Source organism: Tachysurus vachellii, chromosome 20, assembly GCF_030014155.1.
Source record: "Tachysurus vachellii isolate PV-2020 chromosome 20, HZAU_Pvac_v1, whole genome shotgun sequence".
NCBI classification, from domain to species: Eukaryota; Metazoa; Chordata; class Actinopteri; order Siluriformes; family Bagridae; genus Tachysurus; species Tachysurus vachellii.
The window spans coordinates 14,672,357-14,700,227 of NC_083479.1; the positions used below are offsets into that span (position 1 = coordinate 14,672,357).

The following is a 27,871-nucleotide window of genomic DNA, read 5'->3' on the forward strand; positions in this document are numbered from 1 at the left end:
AGCAAGTAAATCACTCTGGTGCTTTTGAAACTCAATTAAAGCTCATTTCAGGAGGTGTGAATGATACGGAGCCTGTTTTCATTCCTCCTGAGCAGCACTGCAGCGTTTATTTGGTGCATTCCAGAGGTTTCTTCAGGTGTGGCACACCAGACCACTTCAAGGAAGAACAATTGGTCTGACTGTAAGTCTGATGGGAAACAGCCAGTTACACCTCCGAGCTGACGAGTGAGGACATGCTATGTGTAAAATGTCAGGAAGAGGAATCCATCGAAGAGCCAGGCATGTGGGCTGGGAATGGAAGTTATATAAAACAAGGGATGTGGAAGAAATTCCTAAAACAAAGTCTCATACCATTCCAGAGGGGCATCAGGGGCAGTCATAGCCTGGCGTGAAAAAATACTCACACTGTGACCATTGTCACACTGCTACAGTAGGCTCTGTTTAAATACGAATTACTGTAAACTTCTAAAATTGGGGTTATTGCAAACAAAAGCTTCATGAAATGACAATACATTGTTTGAGTTTTACAGTTTTACTCAACCATCCACAGTAGAGCAGAAGGAAGCAGTGAATAAACTAATAATGGAACATTATATGATACACCAAAACAGCATATGGTGTTACTCACTATACCTCAATGTCTGCAGGATGTCCCAGAGGCTTGATAAGACCATGAGTAACCAGACAAAGTGGTACAATTTGCCAGTCATTCCTTTTTTCCTGTTATTGAGGTTTATTAGATAAGCATTACATCACTGGTTTAATCATTCCCAGAATGCTGCGGAGGCAGAAGTCCATCCCCCTATGACCCCCAGGGCAGCGTTCCTGTTGGCTGACACAGCAGCTATTGCACCAGACTAGGCTTTTCTCTTTTTTCATCTCTGTCCTCGGTCAACCGACAAGTGCAAGACTATGTTTCTTGCCAGCCGACCCTTACCCTACATACTAATCCCTTTTCTTTAACGTCTACTGCATAACTGCATACTTTTTTTTTCCTTCGAGAGGTGAACAGAGGCTCAAAACCAAATAATACATGTATTTGTGGAATGTGGTATTAATGTTTAACTGCTCAGCCACTTCCTGTGGTAGGCTGGCTGGTTGAAATAGATTGCAGATTTGACTAAGCTTTTTGAAAGTGGAATGTTGTGTGCTTTAGGTGTGGTTTTCTCACTGTGTGTGGGAAGGACTTTCCAGAGAGAAGGCACAATTTAATGACTCAAGAACCATACTGTTCGCTTTATTCGCTCCAGACTGGGACTGAATGATGCAATGGGTCTAGGAGATGGGTTAAAAAATAGCAAAAGACTAAAGCTTACTGACCATCATGTAAAGCCCGTTTTACACTGTTGAACAGACTTTTAAGATTATTACTTGCCACACTGTACAAGATAATCCCTAAAAAAAATTGTCTGGAGTCTCTAGCAGACTGTGCAATAACATGTTCACAGCATCAGGCTAAATTCTGATTCAAACTATATTCTGCTTACATCATCAATTCTCCTGATCCATAATTATGAAGACTGCGGGAATGGGGGAAAAAATATGCAACAAAGGAGTCAACTAAGTACTTTTTACAGGATTTCATACTGAGAATGTTTTATTGCATTTGTTCTCCCTACAAAAGAAAATCACTTCAAGTCAGTTACTATGGATTAGTGACAGTGTTAGATATACAACATATGCTTATAATACAGAACATATGCTTTGTGGAAAAGCAAACAGGCTTGGTTAATGCACTGCATCTGTTGAATTAGATATTCATTGACATTTAAGCAGCTATACAGTAACTATATATCTGTTATGTTGAAGTGGCCTGAATTTTGAAACACTTGATTGAACATTCAAAGACGCTTCGAAAGACAAGGATACAGTTTCACGACAGAAATCTAAGGAAGGTGAAAAGAGTAATCGGATATCAACCAAAAAAAAAAAAGAACAAAGACACACCATGCGGTTTTATTCATAGGTGAGGGACATGTTGTGGACAGACACTCCTTCTCTCCCTCCATCATCCTCAAGTCCTTGTGAGTGAGATCACTGGTCTTTTTCTGATAGAGGGCCAAGAGCTTTGTCAGGCAGGCGCGGGGCAGCAAGCTAGTGCTTTCTCTACGACTTCTGTCAGTAGCAGTGAAAGGAAATCCGGAAGGCAGCGGATCGGCTTTGCTCCCGTTTTACTCGCCCTTATAGCGAGGGGGTCTCTTCTCTTTAAATGCTGCCAGGCCTTCGAGTCTGTCTTTTGTTGGGATAACCTAAGGGATGGTACATCAGTGTAGTAAAAGTCAGGGTTCTCTTAAGAAGTGGTTAAGGGTGTCTATGATTATTAAAATTTAGTGCTTTAAAAAAAAAAAAAAGACAATTCACCATGAACAAAATGAGAATATTTACACAAAAAAACTAGGTCTATAAATAATGTCAATTTGATTATAATGATGGTTTTAATTCAATCTATTCTGTGCATGTAATAATTTATGAATATGTATAGATTTTTAGTTCATGTTTAAATAAGCAGAATATGACTGCATTTGTTTGCATATTTAAATAGTTAGACTATGTACTGTGGGGTGTGCTTTTTTTTATCAAAATAGCTGTGTTTTTGCTAAGTGAAATAAATACATAACTATATTTTACTGCTGTGAAAAAAAATTGCGTACTAATCAGACCCATGACTTAGCAAGTTTGACTTTCTGTATATTCACAGCATGTGGTTTTGAAATGAGGGCATACCTGAGCGTAGCATGCCTCTTCAATGGCTAAACCTGTCTGTAAATCCACCTGAGGGGATGAAAAATAAACAAACGAGGAGTGTAAATAAGCTGAAGGCGAATAACCAGTAATACACGCTGCAATGCAATGCAACAGAATACAAGGCAGTGCAACGTTCATCACTGTTGTTCATAACAACAAGGGGCTGATTGTCAGCACACATGGAGGGTTTGTATAACAATATACTGTAGCGTTTTTACATAAAACAGCGTCACTATAGAAACAGTAGCAGTCAACAGTCTTACTTTCTGTAATGGGCACTGATATTTCCCACTAAAAAAAGACTTTAAAATAAATGTCATGAACACTTCCTGTTCATATGCCATGCAGGCTATATAGTAAAGTCTACCTGGTGACAATAGGGATGGACAGGAAAATGACCTTTATAGGTTACCTTGGCATTTTACTGAAATATCCCAGAAATATCTCTAAAGCCCCAAACTACACTAGACAAATAACCTCACTGTTAAGGACAGCTTCTTCCACATAGCCAGCATCAGTGCTAAAGACCATTATAGCATAAAGCTAAATTCTGAGCCTTATTTTATTGCACTATTCTAATACGTTTTTTCATAAAACAAAAGGTTAATACAAAGAGTAATATAAAGATTAATATAATACAAAAATGTTAGATTAATATTAGAGATATTTAAATGTGTTTGTATTTATCCCCAATGAGCAAGTCTGAGGTGACTCAGGTGACTGTGGTGAGGAAAAACTCCCTTGAATGGTAAAGGAAGAAACCTTGAGAGGAAACAGACTCAAAGGGGAACCTCATCCTCATATGGGTGACAGTCTGACAAATGTTGTATCGATGTATTTGTTGTTGTCCTCAAAGACCACATGGAGTTGGAATCTCCTCTTAGTATAGCAGAGTCCAACTGGAGCTGGTAGATCTCTAGATGCCTCAGGATCCTCACAGACTCAGCCTTACAACTTACATAACACAAGGATTTGTATAGTGGATGCTCCAACATTAAAATACCAAAAATGTGTACAGTTGTTCATACAGTGAGGCTTTCTGTGAGGAAACATTTATTTAGCCTTTAATGGAAGAAGTCTAATGCGCTTAGTAACAGTCACAGTTAAAACTAATTCTCACTACAGAGGACTTTCTCAGTAAAGTGAAAAGTTGCATGTTTTGGCCTTAGTAACTTCAAACGAGAGAAAAATTAGCGGCTCGTGATGGGATGACTGTTTGTAGCTGTTAAAATGAAAATTAAACCTGAAAGTTGTTTCGCAGACGTTCCACAACATTCAATTCTTTAATCTATTCTATCCTGGAGAACTAAGTGCACACAGGTGATGATGGACTACAACACTATTTGTTTATTTTTAGACATTTCATTGTACATTCTCTCACACACAGTCAAGTTATTTACTTCTGATGTTAATTGTAGCTACTGTACATTTTTACACACATATTACCACAACTGCACATCTTACATGTGGTAACATTAAGATTTTAAACCTACCAACCTGGAATATATTGTACAGTTAATATTGTGTTCTGTTGAACTTCCCCATGAAGATTAATAAAGTACTCTCTACTCTATCATACCATTATGGAAAAAATGAAAGTGTTGGCAGATAACTGAGGGGTAAGAGACGTATAAGTAAGACAGTTGATTATTTTCCTATAACAGCATGTCCTGAAGTTGTTTAATATATACTGAACACACTAAATCTGTTCCCAAGAAGGTCTGAACAAAAATGCTCCATGCACATGTACTGTATAAGTACAGTATATGGAAACAAAATAACATTTAACCTCAATTATTATAGATTTCCTTTATAAAATACATGGAATGTAGCTCACAATGGTAGAACTTTCCAATCTGAAGCTCATAAATGGAGGGCTATAAATAATGATATTTGAGCATCTGAGATGTAATGCATCGAAAGAAGCTTCTGGATTGTTATAATGCAATTAATGTTCAATAAGCATTAAACTCCATAATGCATGTCCAGCGTTTCACCAAATCCCAATCTGCAACTGCAATCTACAGCATTGCAGGCATTACCAGCTGCATAGTTTCCAAAATATTTGCTGTATTTAAACACAGTTGCCAAATTCCCTAATGGGGTTTCAAAAATAGGTGCCATGTAAAAAATGACAAAAATGACAACACTTGTCAGGGCATCAGTCTAATTAATGACTTCCTTTGACCTAAAGGCTCCAGGGTGCTGACGGATTGGCCCCTGGGTTCAAGGTGGTGTCATCGAGCAGACTCTCACTGGCATCTAGTGTAGCAGCTGAACCCAGTAGTAGTATTGCAACTGAGGAAACTCTACATTCATACAACTCAATCAGCATGCGAGGTAGAAGAACCTCGAGTTTAGTCCTCTAACCACAACAAAGAAGACCTTGATCTGATAAATAGTAAAAGCTTATGCTTGAGGCTTTTTCATTAATCATGCCATAAAATGCTTAATACAACACTTGTCTAGTTCATTAGAAGCTTCCAGAGGAAATAAACACTAGGATTTTATAACGTTTCCTATTCACAAGTGAAAATATGATTTAACAACCTGTACAATCTTACCTCTATGCCCTGGTTGATGGCCAGCTTGGCCATCCGGACTGCAATCGGCCCCTAAAAGGAAAAGCACAGAATGTAATCAGAAAATGCATGCAGCTTCCCTTCCGGACCATTAATTCACATCCCACCACGTTGGTTGTGACATAAATGCAGTGATAAGTATTACCAAAAAAAAAAACGATTTCAAATGAATCCCAAACCTAGGTTATGTTCATTTCATTCTAAATTATTTGCCTTTCCAAATATAACAATAATTGTAGTCATGGTCATTGTAGGAACCGTGTTTACTTTTTTTTTCTCTTGTTGTTTTCTCTATTAAATTCTGATTGGCCAGAAGTTGTTTTATTTTCTAGGAGTTGTTATTTTCTGTAACAGCAGCTCTGGCAGCACTCAGTAATGCCCATGTATATAACCAAAAAACAGTAGATGTAAAAAGTCTGCACAAATTATTCTAGTCCTGTTCAAATCTTTAATGTTATATAGCAAGGAAAAAAAATCATGCGGAAAACAAACAGAAACAAAATTGTCTTTTTATAATGGGGCATGTGACTCTAACGGGGCTCAGAAACACTTACCATCAGATGCTTTTCAACAATTAAGTTTTTGATGATTATGATGAAGACCAACTAAAGAGCAGCTGTCTTTGTAGAATTTTCTTGACATAGTTTCTTTAGTTTCATCAGACTGCTAAAGCCATGGTCTTACAAAACAAATACGAGATCTCATTGTTGAATGAAATCTCCAAAACATTAGATGTACCATGGAACAACGTGAAGGTCATGTTCAAAATGTGGAGTAAAATTGGAGTGACATTACAAGAACAGGACGTCCTTCCAAAATAAGACAAAATTTAGACTTTTTTTAGGGAGGCTGCCATGTCACCTACAGCAAGAATAAAGGAGCTGCTAGAATATCTACCTTCTCACAGAAAAAAACAAACAAACATTCAAACATACCTAAATTCTGCAAAAACCATACATGCAGTTACTCCAAACCATGTGGCAAAATGTGTTATGGTCTGACAAAGGAAGAAGATTAATGGCATCATTTTAAAAGATGTGTCCAAATTAAGACAGCTTGACACCCACACATCCAGGGTGACTTACATTTGTATCTCATTTTTAAACAACTGAGCATCTGGGCCCCAGCAGTGGCAGCTTGGTGGACCTAGGATTCGAAACTGTGACCTTCCCGATCAGTAGTCCAACACCTCAACAATACAGAACTTTTAGCCCTCAGTTAGACAGCTGAAACATCTTACCTTCTAGCATTTGAACAGCCCACAGCACAAATCCAAATCAACAAAAGAACAGCTTCAGAATGGATGATCAATAACTTGTGGAATAACATGTAAAAAAGTGGGCAAAGGGAGATTATAATCTGACAGATCTGGAACATACTTGCAAGGTCAAGTAGAATAAAATAACCGAATCAAGAGGTTGGCAGCTTCTTGACCAGAAAGACTGAGTGCTGCATTCAAGCAAAAGACTGAACATTTCTCAATGTATTAGGTAATAGTTGTGCACACTTTTGGTCCTTTTTTCCCCCTAAAAGATATCGATTTGTTTTTCACTTGAATTCTGTTGCTTGTGATGATCTGAAATTATTTATTTTGGCTTCATTTTTTATTTTAACAGTCAGAGTGTATAGGCTTTTTATATCCTCTGTAAATGAGTTTTTTATTTTGCCTTCTAAGATTATTATTTTTTGATTTTTTTTTTTTTTTTGGGGGGGGATTGCCTTTTGCCCTTAGTGTGGGCGTTATGTCCATCAAGAACTGGACACGAGGTGTGCCGTACCTGTTGGTTGAACTCTCGGGCAAGCTCCAGAGCTCTCAGGTAAGCTGCATCACCGCTCTTGTTTTGCTCCACGCCATGGTTAACAAGCCCCAGAGTCTTTGCCTCAGCACCATCAAACACCCGTGCAGCAAAGATCAGCTCCTTAGCCAAAGACACTCCTATAGACCGTGGGAGACGCTGGGTTCCCCCTATGCATGTGCACACACACAAACACACAAAGATTCAGATTCAGTATTTGAAAAAAACTGGACATTTGAGAGAATCTCACACTAACACAAAGTGCCAATAATAAACAAAAGACTGTCAGACAGAATAAAAATATACTGTGTGACCTTTCAGAAAGCAAGTGAACACTCTTGAGAAAGCTCTCAACTTCTGTGATAAGTGAAAGCCGCAGTGTCTTGCTGACATACATATTCACTGAGTCGGCTCCATTACGTCAATGCATTAGCACAGTGAAACTTAAATCCCCCTGCACCTCCCCGAGTTGGATTATTAAGATCATATCAACCTCAAGGATGAGATGGGTTCTCGTTTTCTAGACTCAAGAAATACCCAGTAACAATGACAGGAGGAATTCCAGATGAGACACTCCATTGTTTATTGACAACGTGGAAAAGTCAGGATTTTACAGAATGTGATGACAGGTCTCCAGCATTATGGACTCTTTCAAGTGTAGGAAAGTTTTATATTCATAAAAATATATATTCATATTTGGTTTTAAATTTACTAAATAATTTGCGAAAAATGTTTATATAGCAGTGTAAATGACTATACAGTATATTACATATCCTAAACTCCCAGGAGATCAATCTTCAAAAAAAAAAAAAAACCTGACAAATCTAGTACAGTGTGAATATAATTTACTTTTTATTTTATTGACATTTTCCGTACTAACCTAACATTGGAGTTGTTAAATGAATTGACAACTGCTTTTTATGACTCGGACGGTTAATTTTAAACACACCTTTCCTCTCTGGTTGCACACACTGTCTACTTTTGTTTCATACGCCTTGAAAGATTGATTAGATTTCATTTTTAGACAGTCATACGCATTTTTACATTGCACAAGTTTTTTTTTAACATAATGCAATCAACACTGACATCAGCAGCTTACAGAAATAGCAGGAGATCTTCACAATGTAATTATGAAACTCTGCAGCTGAAACATGTTCATTGAAACTGTAACAATAGTGCTAAATGCAATTAGTTCAAATATGAGTGAGAAATGGAAATTTCTAAAGAAAGTACAATGAAAGCTGTGTATATAGTTACAGTCCACTTTAACTGCAACACCTCCCAACTAAACAAAAAGCTAAAGAAAATATATGAGTAAATTATTCCACTGTGCTGTAATGTTTATGTGGCAAAATAAAGGCTTCTTCTTCTTCAAACCTTGGATGAGCAACATCATCAACACACCACATTGGGTTCCACTCCTGTCCAGCCATAAATGAGCCAGATTCACTGAGACTGTGGCCAAGATAACCTCAGATTCTTGATCTATGCTTAAAGATGTGGTGCTTGTGGAATATGTGGAACATGATGTGGTCTTCTGCTGTTTAAGGTTTAATATGTTGTACATTCCAAGATGCTTTTCTGATCACTACAGCTGTAAATATATATATACACACACACACACACACACACTCCATTAGCACGTTCTTATATCGACTGTATGACAAATCTAGGCTTACAGTAACTTCCACTAATTAAGCTCCTTCACCAAACAAGTGCTCTAATTTAGAGTCCCATTACAATCTGAGAGTGGAAAATTAACAAGTCCTTTAATTTAAAACCTGCTCAATATTCCTTATTAGCAAGTATGCTGTAATAAATCATCATAGAGCAAAAATTGAAGCAAAAAAATATTTTTCTGTAAACAGTAATCACTGTACCATGACATACTGCAGTTTCTCTGTCATTGCCACATCATCACAAGTTGATCTCAGGTCTTTTGACAGGCTTGCACAACTCTCACTGAAGTTCAAGAGGGAAAAATGTTTACATTTGAAGACGCAGCTACGTGTTGCATAAACGCTCAGTGATGAAGCAACCTTCAACTTTCACCACACTACAGATGAACCGTAAGTTCCCGTTTAGTGCCTTGATGATAAATTAAACTAAATCATGCACATCTGGCCACAACAGATTGGCTGACTATTGTGTTTTTTATTATTTATTTTTAAGAAATCTGATGACTGCACTGGATGTTTCCCAGACATTTGTGGAAAAACAAGCTGTAACATCCACTCAAAAAAATCAGGACGGTCCAAAAGTGAATTTTACAGACATGGAAGTTTTTTTTTTGCGGTTGTTCACTGTGATACCAGGAAAAGAAAAAAAAAACAAACATGATTCATCTATTAATGTCATTGGCCAAATCCAAAGAAGTCGTCTATGAACAGTGAAGTCTTTTTAGCCACACATACAAAGATATCTAACAAGTTCCAGCAAATGAACTTGTGTCCTTACGCAACGTTGTGTAACCAACAGCTGTTTCTTAACATGGCAGAGATTTTGCAAGAGATTCGAGGAAAACCTTGCATCACAGCCCAGTCAAAGCCAGCATGAAAAATGGGCCCATCCTAGTTACAGCATGTATTTGGGAAGGGATTTATTTCTTTTTAAAAATTCATGGTTAAAAAAAAAGGTTAAGCTTGCTGTCTCGACATGTTTGAGAAAGCATGATATACCGTCAGGGTGGTTGACCTGGAGCTTTGCCTTGAGCTGTTTGGAAATTGTCTGTATGGCCTAGTCAGCGAGACGATTATAACACACTGCGTTTCCAGAACTGTTCAAAGGCAACCAAGAATAAAGGAGAGTGTCACCTCAGAACATGTCAGCTGTGCAGTTCTGCCACTTCTGAAGGACAGCTCCTGGAACTGAACTTTACTGGCATAAACCTTAACCTTTTAATGCTCTGCACTCAGACATGTAAATAAATGTTGTCAGGACGTCTATGGAGACGTTTTAAGACATTGCATATGTCTTAAGACACTTTAAGACAGTGCATATGAGAGCATACGGCTCCACATTCCTTTACGAACAGGTGATGTCATACTCTGTCTGTACACACACACACAAAACATGCCTCTGATTACAAAATGCCTGGATTTCATTTCACTCATTCCTTACTACACAAGAATCTCTTCGTATCAGAGCATCCTTAAATCCACAGAGCTTTAAAAAACAAACAGCACAGAGTTTATATCATCTATCAGTTCATTGATATACTGTATGTCCGACAGTGGTAGACTAGTGGTTAAGGTGTTGGGCTACCAATCGGAAGGTTGTGAGTTCGATCCCACATCCACCAAGCCGCCACTGTTGGGCCCCTGAGCAAGGCCCTTAACGCACAGTTGCATTAAAAAAAATGAGATATGATGTAAGTCGCTCTGGAAAAGGGTATCTGCTAAATGCTGTAAATATATAAAACTGAATACATAAGTAGAAATGTCAACATTAATTCAAATAAAGAGTTTTTTTAAACTCAAATTAAATTTTTTTTTGGTCATGAGACCATCAGTCTGTTAACTAACGTTATTACAGCTATGTACTTGCACTGGGAAATATACTGTGTAAAACAAATACAAGCGAGCCTTCCGTACAAAATAAACGTTTAGCAAAGTTGAACTTACCCACAGACTTTTTTCCCTAGTTTTAAATTAAAATCCACACGATATATTAACTTGAAAGACAAACTCTTCCGTATGACCGGCTCCGATATTAGCTACGCAGAGAATGTCAGATTGTGAATGATGTAATCGATCTTCATGGTCTCTGGCATACGAGCTCCTCCGAACACATTTAACTTGATGAAAACTGCTGTGATGGATGACTGCTTGTCACAGATGTTAAGATAATTTGGGGAAAATGGTCAACCGTTCCTTAAAGTAATGTTCCGTAGTTGTATCATACCATCTTTATGGGAGAATATAAAATACCCAATGGCACATTAAACATCAGAAACAGTGCTGGAGTTCATTTAAGATTTTCTCCCACTACTTATCACATTGACAGCAGAAAAGCAAAGTTAAACAGTGTTTTTATGCTGTGTCAATTGAAATCAGCCCAATTTTAACACGTTGTCATCGCCACCCAAACACATAGATCTATTTTTGGGCTTACTTTAACCAGTACTTGTTTCCTTTTCTTCTTCTAGCCTCTATCCTCTCTCTTGTAACTAAGCTGTTTGCAGTATTCAGTCAATTTGTCCAATTTATTAATTACATTTTCTTGTTAAGTTTTTTTGTTCAATAAGCCGTGTTACATTTTGTGCCAGAAATTTTGATGAGGGTTTTTCTAATGTGCTTAATGTATATAAGAATACATAAAAACCTACAAGACTTGATGGAGATATTAATACTACTACTACTGATGATGATGATGATGAAAAATATAAAGTCAAAAAAAAAACAACCTTTGAACATTATGAATTCTTTCACATCCCCAAACACTGGCCACTGTATGTTGATTTTAAATTCCATCTTTATCATTTAGCACTACTGTATCATTTTAGGAAGTGTTATGACATTATATAGAGAATCCACATGAGAATATGGAGAATCCCCGATCCATGATCTGATGTGCAGATGATTTTGTGTGCATGTCAGCAGTGCTTATATACTACTACAGTCTGCGTATCTTATGTATATCCAGAAGATTTCGAAGCAACATTTATTAGATGGCAGATCCGAGCCAAACTACCCTTTCTATTAAGTTTCTGAGGTGTTTTGCAATTTTATGCAGAGTGGCGTTAAACTTACTGCCAAGACCTTTTTTTCTTAAAACGTCTGCTGGTCTCCAGATTATTGTCCCGGGCTCCACCTCAAATCCAAATTTCTGATATAAACTCAAAAGAATGAACTAATCTGGAAAAATCCAAAAGGCTGGTATGCAAAAGGGTCTCATGAAGACTACATGAGAGGTTTTTAAATATCAAACATGATATGTTTTTAAATAAAAACCCGGTTAGTGTAAGTAAACAATAATGATCCAGAATAGCAAATAGGTGCATGAATTGAGACAGTGTTGGTGAAGCAGATGGTGATGAACAGGGAAATTTCTATTTTCAATTTTTTTATTTTTAGGCAGCATGAATGCAGCATTTCTCAGATTCTCAGACTTATGTGACGGCTAGTAATGTTTCAAAACAAAATCTTCAATATTTAATTTAATATTATATGAATAAAACAAAAGAGGAGATTCAGAGCTTCCCGTAAGGCCATCCTTAAAAATATTTTGGTTTGCAGTAACAGTATATATATATAAAAAATAAAAAATAAAAAAAAGGGTCGCTAGGTAGGTCTATTATTTTTTTTTTCTTTCAAGTTTCAATGTAAAAAAAAAAGTACAATTTTGGTGACGGTGATTACGTAGGTATGAATTTAAACAAATTAGCATATCGTGACGTCACTGACTGGGTCTTCAACCGCGTGCCTTCGGGGGCATCATTGCAAACCTCATTTTGATGCAGGCTATATAGACCACAAACAAATTTGTCTGAACGGTGACCACGAACATTTTGTTTACTGCAGCCGCAGCCATCATTACCAAGCGCGAACCGTTGACTCTGACAGTGAATGAGAGGATGAGACGAAGCGAACGCACAGGCCATAGTGTGACATCCGTTAACCAATAGTGTAAACATAGATGACGTCACGGGTTTTTATTTAAAAGAAAGAACGTAGCCTTCGTTTGTATGTAGGCCTAGGCAATTTATATATTTACAATATTTACTAAAATATAATTAATATTATTTTATTGCTTTTGTATTAGTTGTTTGAAGAGTAAAAAAAAAAAAAATTGGTCGGTCTTAACGTAAATTTACAACCGGCAAGTCGGTCGGACTTAAAGCAAAAAAAAAATAAAATTTGAGTCGGTCCTAAATTGACAGGGTTGGTCGGGTTACAGCAAACAAGGATGTATTTTTAAGGATGGCCTAAGTAAAAAGAGTGACCACTAGCTTGCATTAGGAATTAATTAACAAAATAGAAGACCCAATCAAGTATATTTATGTATGTCTATGTTTATTTAAATAAAAAAAAAAGGTTTCTCTGGAACAATATTCCAGATTGGAAAGGGAATAATGTATGAAAAACGTCTTCCAATGGCTGAGCTGAGTGATCATTGGGACTAACAGTAGGGCTGCTTGAGGTGCTCAGGATGGAGTATACTGCTTTAGGAGATCAGTAAGACACCTACTTTTAAACCTTTCAGGATTTTGTATTCAGTGTAGATCTTAAAATGGCAGTCCATGTAGATTGAATATCACACTGGTTATGAGTTCTGAGGTCCTATTCCTTGAAAGAACGGAGCTACAGTCTCAACTAGCTGAAGCGTACTAAGAAAGAGTCGATATCTATTATTAGCTTTCACCAGTCAGATTGTGACTAAATTTAAAACAACTGCTTAATAGCCAAGTATAGCCTTAATTGCCATGTTGTGAGGTAAAGTCACAGGTCTGGCGTTCCCTTAGGCTTAAAATAAAACTACCTAGGTCTGTTCCAGTCAGCTGCAGTTTGTAACAGCTGGTATTGTGTTCAGGATGAGAGTATCCATTAAGAAAAGGCTACTTACTGAAAGAGAAAAAACAAACTGTTTGTGAGCCACTGTTTGTAGCCCTGCTGAGGATCTGGGCCAGATGACCAGTGGTGTGGGAAGAAACAAGAAGTAGGTCAGTGGATTGGTGTCATGTTTCTGTGACAAATCAGTGTACAACCTTGAAATGTTTACCTCAATTATGTGGAAAAGCTTGGCTCAGTTCTTCATAAATGAACTACTGTGTCCTAGCAATCTAATAATCTGCTGGCTTAGTGTGACAAAGCAAGAAAAAATGAGTTTGGTCACTAAACAAAAAAGTACTATCGCTGTTTTCCTTAGAATAGTCAAGCTGGGTGTTAGATATGACTTGTGTCATGGCGATGCACGTTCAATTGAAGTGGGTGCCGTCTAAATGTAGATCCAGGTGCCCTTTGTGTTTTGCCTGGAGGATCAGGCTTGTGACATTTCAGCTCTTCCTGTGCGTGAACACTTCCCCAGGGAATTTATATTGAGTGGTGCCATAATATATAGCATTTTACCTGCAGTCTTGCAAGTCAGACATAAAGCTTCACTGGTGAGTCTGGTAAGTTATGTCAGGAAAGAGGTTTTCACACTGGCAGCTTAGTCTGAAACAGAGCACAGTTTTCATAGTTCATTTGCACTGGAACTGTGCCACGTTTCCCATGAATTTAAACATCAAACTCATAATTATACGGTGTGAAAACCGCCTAAATGTGACTAAAACTGCCTGCATTCACAGACTGAAATGGCAGCCAAACATAGACCTTTCCATATAACCACACATTTACTGCATTTGGCAGATGCCCTTATCCAGAGCAACTTACATTTATTTCATTTATACTGAGCAGTTAAGGGGTTAAGGGCTTTGTACCAGGGTTCAGCAGTGGCAGCTTGGTGAACCAGACATTAACTCATTTAAACTCACAACATTAAAATCAGTAGGCCAATGCCTTAACCACTGAGCTTCCACTCACACCCAAACACTTTATTCTGCATCTGTGCTTTTTAAATCTTGAATAAAACTAATTTTTTTTTTCCAGTCCTGTGACTATACAAAGACTATAACCTGAAACTACATATACAATGAGGTACAAAAATCCTGATGATCCTGAAGCCTGTGGCCAGAAAAGCACACCAAAAATAATGGACATGCTTTGTCTATTACACACCTAAAAGGGAAGGTCATCATGAAACTACACTGAAACAACAGAAAGCCAGAAGGTCCATGAATATTTGTCATCAAAAGTGCACTCACTGACCAGGTGAATTTAAATCATTATAGGATTTGTGGTGGTAAAAATTATATATAAAAAGTCAATTAAGACAAATGCTCAGAGGTTTCCCCATTGGCTGTCCAGTAAGCTAAGACTTCAGTCTGAACAGTTTCAAACTGACTGAGCATTATAAATAAAATCATCTCAAAAATAAGAGAGTTTCATTTCCACGAATGTGTGCGCGATTGCAGAAGTGTGACCACAGAAATATGTAAAGCCTAATAAAGGAACATTTCTATTTCTCTCCTAGTCACAAGGATAACAAGGAATTCTTTCAGAACTCAGAGAGTGGGTTTGCAAATAGAGGTCTTGCACATTCTGATACAGCATTAGACTTTAGAAAGAAAGAGAGAGAGAGAGAGAGAGAGAGAGAGAGAGAGAGAGATAATCACTGATTAATGCAGCTATCTGTTCAGCTACTGTACACACAGCACAGATGAGGAAATGGGTTCACATTTGCAGTTTCACATATATTATCTTATCAGCTCCAACAATTCAGAACTTGCACACTATTCCTCAGAAGTGTGTGAGTCAGTTCATCGAAAGCACTGGGTAGCAGAAATAACATTTCAAAATACATCAGATGGATGACTATCGGGAAGACAGTCTTTCCCAAGCAGAGAGCAGCTTTGACACCCTTGTTTTTTATTTTAGAAGAAAACCTGAAAAATGAATTTTGCAATCATTTATCTTAATCTTTATAGCTCCGTTTTTTTTTTTAAATCCAGACACGGATTATGCTGCTCCAAGTATATTGATACAAACTCAAGTATAATTAGTCTCATTCAAAGAAATGCTTCTTGGTTACTATATTCAAGGTCAGAGGAAGGCAGGGAGTGAGTTTGAGAAAAAAAAAAAGAACCTAGAGCACATAAGCAATGCCCGACAAGGAAATAGTAGAACATGACGTACCCTGGTGATTGCTTATATGGTAATGACAATAAAACTCTGTTTATGGTCCATAAAAAACAAGTCATATCTTCACTAGAAGACCTCCATTCTCTAGTATTAGCCAAACAGACACTCCTCTACTCTCAGGTTTACTTTCAACATTGTTGTTATTTAAAACATGGTTTAAAACCTCATCTGCTCTACAGCACATACAATATCTTCCAGAAGTAATGGCACCCTTCTTAAAAAAAAAAAAAAAAAAAAAAAAGCAAGCACAAATTCACGTTCCACTCTAACTACAGGAAAACGGTTGATCTTTGGTACAACTAAAACAAATTTATTAGAACGAATACTATTTTTCAAATAATAGAATTTTCTCTCAAAAAAGTGCAAAAAAGATTTATATTTCCAGAATTATATTTACAAAACTTAGAAGTGCTTTAAATACTATGTAAATACATACATCCTGATGCTGGTTCACTGGGACATATGCTCATAAACACTGTGTAGGATTTAATACTATTTATCCACCAGGGATATATTTACACAAGTCAAACAAAATTGTCATGAAAAAAGATATTTTTTATTTGCTCTCTTCTCACAGCAACTCTGTTGTAGCCATTAAACATTAGCTGGAGTTTAGAAATACGGATTTCTCTTAAATAAAATCACCCATTACTATGGCAGAAAGAGGTTTTAAAAAAAGACAAAACAGTCCGATGGTTGTTGACACGCACAAATCAGGTAATGGATATAAAAAAACAGACAAAATCAAGGCCATAACAAGATGTTTCTTGAATCTGAGACAGTTACAAATTTCCCAACACAGTGAGGAGGATGGTGAAGGGAACGTAATCAATTTTAAAGTATCTTATTCAACTGTTAAACAGCATTGTAAGAAAAGCGTATTGTGAGATAATCTGTAATAGAAATTGTGTGTTGTGATCAGTTAAGACCAAGAAAAAGGATGTGATCTACTGTAAAATATGCAGGTCAATCTGTGGTGCTTTTCGGATTTAGGACCATTTCCCAAAAAAAAAGAATCCTTGCTGCCTCTGCAAGAAGGTTCAGACTTAGATAATAGATAGATTATCAGCCATGGATAACGCTTTAAACAAGTTGATCCAAACATACTTCCCAATGAACACAAAAATGGTTCAGAATCATTGTTTTGCAATACCCTTCCCTGTAAGCCAGCAGTTTGATTTGAAGATGGAAGTCCACCTGTACCTAAGTATATAAAGGAGTGTTGCAAGGATGAATGGACGAAGTGCATCATGCCAAATAACAGATTTGCTGTTGTCATTCTTTCCAGAAAAGAGATCACAAAATGTTTCTTGTTATATGTGATATTCTTTTATATATAATATTAAGAAGAGTGGCAATAATTCTAGATTGCAATGTACATGCCACAAACTCATCTGCTCCTGGCATGCTAGCAAATGATGGCCAAGCCCATGGTCTGAACCTACTCTCATCATGCCAGCCATACTTGGACCTTAGTATGAATGCCAATCTTCTGGGAAAGAGGCTTGTTTTGGCAAGATGCTGGCAAGAGCAGCAGTGACACCATGTTAAAGTCATGAAGGCCCTCAATTGCTAACAGATATAACAGATATACCCACACTAGACAAAATACCACACCAGGCAATGGAAACATTACAACAAGCTGCTCAGTCATAAGTGTACTTCGGAAGCTAATAATAAATTCCTTTTAACGGTGTTCTCATTTAGTGCATATCAAAGTACAGGACTTTTTTGTTAATGAGTTGGTGTTATACTTTAAAAAAAAAGAAAGAAAGAAAAAAAGACATAACTCAAATATGGCTTTTTTGTGCAAGACAGAGACGGTTTTTTTCAGTTTGTTCACCACAGTGTGCGCAATTTTCCAAACATAACTAACCACCTTGTCCTTTGTTCTCCAACCTTCCTCTGTCTGCAACTGGTTGTTTGCATCACTGCACAGAGTGTCAGTTGGAACCAGCAGGTGGAACGTTTAAGGGAAAACTTGATCATTCTTTGCTAAATAAACCACAAGTATACCGCATTCAGGTATCTGTTAGAGCTGCATGCTATTATTTAGTTAGTTTTAATACTAGGGATTTTTATACCAAGGTCCCTAATTGGTGAACTCTTTTTTTTTTTTTTTAACAAACATAAAAAAATTAAAAACAGCTTTGAGAATGCACAGACTATTTTAAATATATCTTGAGGCATCTGACACACAGCACACAACCATGAGTGCGCTTGGCTCATTTTGAACCTTGTATAGCTCATTCAAGAGTTCCAACTCTAAAGAAATAAAACTAAAAACAACACTGAAAATGCTCTAGCACCTTATTAACCAAAGAATTACACTTTAGACCCCTTTGTGAAAAGAATATACTGTGATTAAAACACTTTCTATTCGCAGTAACACACACACTGTTAGTTTCCGGGTATGAAACTAGGGCATTTTTCCCCAAAAACGTCATTCAAGATCAGTGACTCTAGACTTTTACTCACACAAAGCTGATAAGTATCCAGTGAAGCCAGGATTGCATTAGCGGGAAGTGAGCAATGTAATTCTTTGCCCTTGGTAGGAAAAACAATGACTGAATTCTTTTATTAACTCAACTTATTAGATCACTCATATGAGTCTAAATGGAACTTTACGGAGACTTTCCTGCTGAGAGGAAAATCCAGCAGCAGTAAATAGGTGGCAAAAAGACCTACTGGTTGTTGGTGGGAGACAAGACCCTTCTTTGGTTAATAACAGCTGTGGGATGAGGTCAAGGAGAAGACAGAAATGAACAAAAGAGAAGGAGGACAGAAAAGAGAGAAATGAAGCTGACTGAGAGATACTTGCCAGTTTTCACTTTTAGAGGATTGTGCTTAATAACAGGTCAGTGAACAAATTCATTCCAGGGAACAAAACTGCTCATCTGCCAAAGGAAAAAGGTTTTCTACTAATATCTTGGTCTCGCTCTATTTCGAGAGACCCAGAGCATGTTGAATAAGATGCAAAAGACTGAAGCTGTGCCAAGTCCCTGGTGACCCAGTTACATCCAAGAGAGAAACTCTGGGGCAATGGGCGGCTTCACTGGCTTTGTGAACTAAAAATGGACAGTAATATTTCAGTGTGTCTAGTGCAACCCATAGCAACTAGATCTATGTTCTGATGTTTATTTAGTGAGTGTGTATACAAGATCACAAGTTTAGCTCTGGAAGAATTAGCTGTTTCATGGCAACAGAGAAAGAGAGAGTTAAACTAAAGCTCTCGAGTCTCACGATGGAAACGTGATCACCTTATCATTAAGTGATCGAGCGCTTGAAGCCTAAAGATGCTACAGAGTGGCGAAGGGTCAAAGAAAGCAAAATTGGCTGAATGGCAGAAATAATGGTGTAGTCAGTGCTGTTCAGATGCCCTGTGATGCATGAGCAGAAGGTTGGTTATCTGGCTTCAAATGTCTTGGAGATGCTACACTTCAGTGTCCCTTGATGTTAGCACATTAGTGGGTGAGATTTAGCAAAATGACCAAACTGTAAAAAAATAAAAAAATAAAAAAAACAAGGTAATATCCTCACCTATGGTCACAAGCTGTGGGAAGCAGCTTAAAGAAAAACGCTGCCTGTACAGGTGGCTAAAAAGAAGGAAGGACCTGCTGGAGTGATTATATCTCACAGTTGGCTAGAGAATATCTGGGGATTTCCCAGAAGGATCTGGAATCTATAGCCAGGGATAGAAATGTCTGAGCTGGTCTATTCAGCCTGCTGCCACCACTACCAGGAAGTGCTAAAGGAAGTCGAATGAATGAAGAAAAAGAATGAAGCTCTCTACGGTTAAATTCTACAGTGCTTCCAAGCCAAGCTTTTTTCAGGATGAATAATTAAAATGCTACATCAACCTGTTCTTGGAAAATGCTATATATTATGGCACCACTTAATATAAATTCCCTGGGGAAGTGTTCGCAAAAAGTTAGAGCTGAAATGTCACAAGCCTGATCCCCCAGGCGAAACACATAGAAAAACAAAGGGCACCTGGATCTACATTTAGACGGAACCCACTTCAATGGAACGTGTATCGCCATAAGCCTAATTAAAACATGACACCTTCCCTGACATTAACATCATCACTCTAGAAAGCAGCCTCTGAGGATCACTGGCCTTTTCACTCTAATAAACACAAGGCAGGGGCCCCATGTTCAGCCTAAATCCATTAAAAGTCTCATACTGTTGAATGTCATCTCCATGTAATCGCGTTACAAAAGTGTGTTCTCAGGGACCCTAAGCACAAAAGGAGTAAATCACACCTCATAATTATGACCGCGCAACATGTGGCTGTGAATAATTTTTGTTTTCTTTGTCCTCTTTTTCCTAGTCTTGATGCCAGAAACAGATAGCTCTCTGTCTGTTGGCTTGTTATATTTTTATTGACAGAAGCAGTAATCTTGTTTTACTAAAAAATTCCTTAGATAATGCTTAGCAGCAGACATTGACTGACCCATTCCCTCCAAACCCACCATGACCTTATGGTACCAGTGTTTGGTTTGCTGCTGTAAACTTCTGACAGTTCAGCAAACAATGACAGCGAGGTTACACACAGACTGTGGAGCGAAGATCATTTTCGTGAAGGGACTCTGCAGGTTAATACGATCCATTTTAGCATTCTGTTTTCAGTAACATCGAAAAATGATACGCTACATTTTATATAAATAAACACTAACCACTATGCTATACTGACCACACATTAACCACCGCTATTAACTGCTACACCTAGTTACACCTGTACATGGTCCTGTAGTTAATCTTCTTAACCCACATATGAATGGAATCAATCTCAGTGACTTTGGCCTGGTGCTGGGTGGAGAATTTTAAAAACTACTGATCTCCTGAGATTTCCATGCAAAACAGTCCATAGTTTACAAAGGAGGCAAAAAAAGGATTTTGAACAGGATTTGTATGAATGGAAACACCTTGATAAAGCAAAAAGAAATTACTTGGGTTTTTCTAGGATGTCATCATTGTACGTTGTTCATTGGATGAAAACTTGTACAACAGCTCAAATTTCTTTTAATCTTCATGTTTACATGCTGATGATAATAGAACAGTGAAAATTGGACAGACACTTGCCTACTGACTGCATGCCAGGCCTTCTCAAGTTATATCAATGTATGACATCACTAATGTATTTGTGACAGAATGGGAAATCCCCATAGATGCATTTTAATATCTGATGGAAAGCTTGCACAATACGTGAAAGATATTAAAACAGCCAAAGGGGAAACTAAATCTGGAACAGGATGTTTAAAAAGATAATGTAGGTTTGATTAATTTGTTGTCTTCATATCTACAGTATAGGGCCTTTTTACACCTGGTCACTTCATGTGTTTTCTCTGATCCGATAGCTATCTAATTTGTTAAAACTGTTCCATTGACATTAGGCCACATAAATGCGTCTCGGCGAATCGGATATCAATCCGATCTTTCTACTCCCGCCCAAAATGCTAATATATTTTACCTCATTTCCGGGGTAACTGAAAAGGAACACACTTTTGTGTATGCAGTTTTGAGAATGCAATCAAAAAGAAGACTAAAAAAATATTACGACGGTTATGCTACAAAAAACAGCATTTACTGTTTGCTGCATTGTCGCTGGCGGCAGCAGTGCATTTTAAGACCCAACGAGACACCTGGGTAAAAGATCACCTGCGAGTGACGTACTTCCGTTTGGGAGGAGTACAGCGCTGACGTATGTGGCTTAAACAACCACATTCATTTACACCTGTCCAGTTTCATCTGAAATGCGTCTCAGACCACCTCCTGAAGTGGTTTGAACGATTGGATTTATATCCGTCTCGAAAAAGGTTCGGAGGGCATTTAGACCTGGTCTTTTTACCATCGGATAGCTATCGGATCACAGAAAACGCATGAAGTGGCCCGGTGTAAAAAGCCACATAGTGTAACACGAATAATCACTCACTGCAAACATGGTGTGCAGAAAATCATCTCTCAGAATACACAACATATTCAACCTAGAGTAAGCAGCAGAACAGCAGAAGGCCACATCAGGGGGAGTAGCTGTTAGTAAAGAACAGGTATTGTGAGCACAAGCTCACAAAACTGGACAGCAGGATGACTGGGGAAAAGCCTGACTCAGTCCAAAATACGTGTTATTGTCAAAAGTTACTGTGATCACATTTTCCCCCTTTCGTGTGTTTGCTGTGAACATTAACTGAAGCTCTTGACCTGTATCTTCATTATGTAAAGCCCTGTTCAATACATAAACCATGCCCAATAAAAAAGCATTATTTTTCCATTTTGATGCATAACAGTTTATAATAACATGCCAAAAGCCAAATATTTACTTGACTTAAACACTTTAATTGACTTAATTTGTAAAAAAAAAAAAAAAAAATGAATACTGAAACAGAGAATACTGAGAATACTGCTTCTTACCTGCACCTGGAATGATGGCTAGTTTTGTTTCAACCAGTCCCATTTTAGCAGAAGTAGCTACACAGAAATTGAAAAGGAAAAAAATCTATATTCAGCACCTCCATAATCCCATATTTGGCCTCTCCAAAAAGTATTCATAGACACGTACTACATTACATGAAATTTAATTCTGCCCAGGATTATTTAGAAATAGCAATACGCTGGTGATGAACAAGAATGAACTCTAAAATAGATATATTTATAACACTAAAGAAATTAACATGTGCTTTAAGGAGCATCACTGATGAGTGTGAACACATATGGTGTGTCATTTCTGTTAAGTGGGATATGTGCTAAGGCATCATAAGCAGATTTCCAAGCCCAAACTTGGGTGTGTGAGATGAGAAAGCAAGACATCTGCTCACTGTCAGTGCAATATGTGGGTGTTAACTCTCTCTCTCACACAAACACACACACACACACACACACACACACACACACACACACACACACACACACACTTACTCACACAGAAAGCCAAAGTGGCACCTTTACTATCTGTGCTATTTTGGATTCTAACACACAGACAGATGACAAATTAAAAGCAAAACCAACAAAACGTACCTTAAGGTGTTGGGCTACCACCAGCCACCAGCAACACCATCACACACCATCCTGACACAGATTCTACACGTCTAACATACTTGTAAGCTGTACAATGATCACCATTCATACAAAAGATATTCCCTGTCGCGGTTTGCATGATGTTTTTGGAGAGCACTATCTAACATGTCATTTTAAAACCTCCCATGATTGCTCAATTTGCTTGAGATCGGCTGACTGTCAAATTTACAGCATATAACACATTATTTTCATCCTCATCAAACCATTCGGTAAGGCCTCGTACCCTGTGCACAGTAACAGGACCATCTAGAGAGAGACTACACCCATCAGCAAAAATAAATGCCATCTATGGCAATACAGCCCCAGGTTTTTCCTTCAGTTTTTCACCTGTCTGTATGTAATATTCAGAAGGATGAGAGAATATATGGTGTAAAGTTGCTCTGCTTTTGTGTGGAAATCTCTGTGTTGCTCTACTTGGAAATATATTCACAATCGTCAATAATGCTTTTATATTCAATCATCAGTGGATGTGTATTACCTGCTATTCTTATATCACAGGCCAGAGCCATCTCAAGTCCTCCTCCCAGCGCTGCTCCATCTATAGCTGCAATTGTCGGCATGGGGAGATTACCTAAACCCAGACGGAGGAGTATTATTTATAGCATTACATTTATTGTATTAGAAATGTAATCCTACACTAGGCAGAATGGCATGGTAGTTATTCAGTGCACTCTCACAATTCCTACGGCTGACATTTAAGCCAACATTAGTACACAAGTGTCAACTGTCTAAGGAGTAAGAAAGCAAAACACTACTTAAAGTCCAGATTGTTAAACAGACAAAATGGCAATTCAGTTCACTTTCATACTAGAGTTATGACACAGTCTGTATGATACCGTAGGATGGAAACCCTGTTGTGTGGTTCAGCTAGGGATTATAAATTTCACTCTCAATATTGATATAATTCTGTTTATCTTCTTTTTAACTCTATGTTGATGTCAAGAACCACTGTTTGACTTAATCTCATTTAGCAAAAGCCTCTCAAACACTGGCAACTTAATAATACTCTAGCTAAGAATAAAATAAAGGTTAGTTAATCCTCCACAGTTCATTCAGCATTTAATAGAGCAGATCACACTACAACACTGTTGAATGCTCAATCCTGTCTGGTCAAAAGGTGTTGATTAATTTTTAATCATCTCTGACAATAGTTCCTGCTGCAAGGTTTACACTAATGTGCTTGTCTAAACCTTTATTATTTCTATTGTGACACCTTATACAGTTAACTGTACGCTGGAAACTCTAGATAAATGGTTTACGTGAGTTATAACTGGGAAAATTTTCTGCGATAAATTTATTTCACATTTTATGAAAGGAATTTCCCGTGTCAATACTTTTTTAAAATTCATTATCTGTGGTTTCATCTGCATTCATTTGTTGACATCAAGAAAGAAAGGAAAAAAAAACAGCTGGTTATGAAACAACTTTAAAGCTGCTATATTTTACGTGATAACAGGAACTAACAAGCAGACAATCCACAACATTAAACTATCAAATAAATAAATAAATAAATAAATAAATAGTAAGTATGAGTAACTGTACAACTAGTCAGTTGTACACTGCTATATATTCTTATCAGAAAATAATCACACCATCCCATCACTGTTTATTGTACTTGTTTCCCAGGTAAAATATAAAATAACCTCCGCAGCTATGATTGTTCCTCTCGAAATCATATATAAATATTGTTCTCATGAAGCCATGAACACATTTATGACTGTTGGCAGGTAAAGAAGAGCTACACCTGGTCCACACTCTGGCAGATGTCTCCTAACAAGCAGAATAAAGAGACATGTGCTTCCAAGCCATTTCCTGGAGCAATAAATAAAACCTGCACAACATCTGAGCGGTCTGTCATTCATCACTCTAGGATAAAAGATCTACGAAACAGTTTGTCTTAGTGAAGCAATGCGCTGTACACCCTTTCCAATTTCACAGGATGTCAAGTGATGCGATTAAACATGATTCTACTCGACCTTGCTTAGATTAATAGTAATGTAACATAGCTTTGAAGTTAAGCTCTTTTTGTGCATGGGCTGATTGAGCTATTACAGGAATGTTGTAGGAATTTAAAGCAGAAGCAGATATTTTGAGAATCCTATATTGAAAATAAATAAATAAATAAATAAATAAATAAATAAAGCATTAAACTGGAGACAAACTGCCTCTAGATTTATACCCACATTAAACACTTATAGAGTGTCCCAAGACAGGAAAGTGCTCTTACCAAGTTGCTGAATATAAACTACGTTCATGGTAAACAAACAAATGGAAAAATGTGAAAGCAAAACAATTGATTTTTGGTTTAAAAAAAAATAAATCAAGTTACAAGCATTACTTTTTGCCATAATAGACAACCTCTGGGCCTTCATAGGCATATCATAATAGAGTCAGTAAAAGTGAATATTTTACACTAGCAAGACTGTAACCCTGCATCGTTTTTAAATCATCAAACCGTTTTACTAAAAGGTGAGAAGTTATGCTAATAAAACTCATACATCATTTCATTTTACACCAGAAAACTGTTAAATTGACAACTGCGATTGAATTGATTCATTTTATGTAACAACAGCTAAATAGTATCAGGTATTATAATATCTTAACATAAATGGACATCATTTTTGATATGGTGTTATTGTATGGCCTTTTTTTGCTTGGTACCTGTCAAAAGTCAAGCTGGAAGTTGTACCTTGTTTATAAGAAGAATAAAACAATTCATGGTGTAAAGTGATTGGCTAATTATCAACTTCAGGCTGAATAGTAACAGCTTTGCACTAGCACACATCAATGTATTTTATTGTTCTAATTTTATTATTATATTCCTTGTATTTTATTGTTCAATAAAAGTGGGTTTATGGTTGTAAATGACACACATTTCTAGTGTACAGATGGAGATATTGTTTGGTAGTTATGTTTACACACGCACGTAGATAAATGAAAAATAGCAAATTAACATGATACATGTGTAAACACAAAAACTCTCTTTACTAATATTAGAACAGGGTTAACAGTTGGAAATTGACATAATACATATTATACATTCAAGGAACAGTACTCGGTGACTTCAGCATAATTTACTTACCTAATTCTGTAATAAGAGTCCTGGCTTTAGAGACAAAAGGCCCAACTTCACTCTGATGCATTTTTGCTCGTTCTTTCAAGTCAGCACCTGTTCAAGGAAAAGCATGAAGCCATTAGCATTGGAAGAGTTACAGTTACTGCACTAATAATAAACTAAGCACTATAGTAAACTAATCGACAGAGTCAACCTTTAATCAGAGCTGAAAATAAATATGAGGTGCCATTCCTGAACTAATAAAAACTGTAATAAACCAAAATTAAAATACCTGCACAGAAGACTCCAGGCACCATGCTGCACAAGATGACAGAACGCACCTTATTGTTCTTTTTCACAGATTCAACAGCTTCGGACATCTAATGGAGCACATCACATGCAATTCAATCTCATTGACTAACAAGAGCAACAAGTGATACAAAAAGTAAACATATAATAGACCTACCTCCTTAACAAGATTTTTACTGATAGCATTTTTAGCTTTCGCTCGATTAAGGCCGAAGACGACGATCCCTAAAATACAGAAGACCTGAATGAGCAAAATGAATGCTTGTATTTCAAGCAATCAAAGGCACGTAGCTTTTGGGGTATTATAAAGTTTAGCATTTCTAAGACAACTCATGAATTCTGAGGCTTTACTTTTTAATAAGACTTTATTTCAAATTTATTCCTAAATAGAATTTTTTCACTTGGTGCATCCTGATTCTCCTCCTTCATACACAACAGAAGTAAAGAAGAAAGGGTTTCTAAGGAATTCTTTTTATGGCTAAAGGGTGTTAAAGCACTTGGAACTGTTCTGATAGGAAAACCCTTTGTTACAGGAACAAACCATGAGAGAAATAGCTAATAGAAACAGTAGAAGAGGGTCCAAAGTTAGAGTCAGTAGACATAGAGCACCACTGGTACCACAAGCAAACATGGCAGCTCTCAGATTTAAACTGACTTTTGGTTACATGCATTTTGGTCATGCATGACCGCTGTAGCAGCTCAGTGGTGCAGCAGGTAAAGCGGTCATCGCTCACAGCTCCTGAGTTTGGATTACTCCCAAAGTTCATGTGGGTTTCCTCTGGGTTCTCCAGTCCCAAAACATGGCAATAAGTGGACTGGCTATACAAAATCAACCCAAGGTGTGTATAAGTGTGTAAGATCCCCTGCAGTTAACTGGGACAGACTCTGGATCCACTGCAACCCTCACCAAGATAAAGCAGTTCCTTAATGAACAAATCAACGCATGAATGAAGACACTTAAAAACAGACCTTTACAAGAGTAAAGCCTCAAAAAACAAAACAAAAAAACTTTTTATATTATTGTTCATCTCCAATGGTAAGTACTTTGGTATTATTGTGTTTATTTGTATATTTATTCAGAATTTAGTAAATGTCTTGTGAGAACAGTAAACAGCAGGTCAACCAAACTCTCCAGTGACCCTCAATGAGATGGGCAATGCGTCACCATAACAACCTGAAGGTTGTCGCACATTTACACGTTTTAAAGCTCAAAACTGCACAACTGTCTTTTGCCTAACGCACCGACATTTAACCGACCCTTAACGCCGTGTTTCCACCCTTAACGCCGTGTTTTGACGTCTACCTGAGTCATCTCCGTCCAAAAACCTAACGCTCAGGTCATTAGCATCGGAGCTAAACTTCCGCAAGCCGCCACTGGATGCCCGGCACGCGCGTCCACCAGTTCCGGCTGCAGCACGATGCATAACATCTTGAAACGTGCAAAATGAGTGAATAGTCATCGATGTTTGGGGTCGGAACGTCTGAAAAACGACTCTAGACCCCACGAGAAGCGCCATACCGCTTCGTTGCAGTGTACGTGCGTGTATTGACTTTCAACTTTGAACCACC

General features: G+C 37.5%; 1 protein-coding gene across 1 annotated transcript; it reads right to left on the reverse strand.

Annotated features, from left to right (window-relative positions):
- Positions 1-1,568: 1,568 nt before the first annotated feature.
- Positions 1,569-27,871, reverse strand: auh (AU RNA binding protein/enoyl-CoA hydratase). The gene is made up of 10 exons (XM_060895914.1): positions 27,606-27,871; positions 26,460-26,527; positions 26,286-26,373; positions 26,021-26,107; positions 23,417-23,509; positions 22,276-22,332; positions 7,106-7,293; positions 5,310-5,360; positions 2,725-2,772; positions 1,569-2,249 (listed from the first exon to the last, which is right to left on the reverse strand). Exons 1-10 carry the CDS (start codon positions 27,817-27,819, stop codon positions 2,172-2,174), a joined length of 972 nt encoding a protein of 323 aa, XP_060751897.1. The 5' UTR covers positions 27,820-27,871; the 3' UTR covers positions 1,569-2,171.

Coding starts and splice junctions, on each gene's coding strand:
- auh (XM_060895914.1), bottom strand. CDS start 27,819: ATGGCGCTTCTCGTGGGGTCTAGAGTCGTTTTTCAGACGTTCCGACCC. Junction 26,528..27,605: donor TTTGGACGGAGATGACTCAG/GTAGACGTCAAA, acceptor TCTGTATTTTAG/GGATCGTCGTCTTCGGCCTT. Junction 5,361..7,105: donor CCCGAGAGTTCAACCAACAG/GTACGGCACACC, acceptor TTTTCCTTTTAG/GGGCCGATTGCAGTCCGGAT.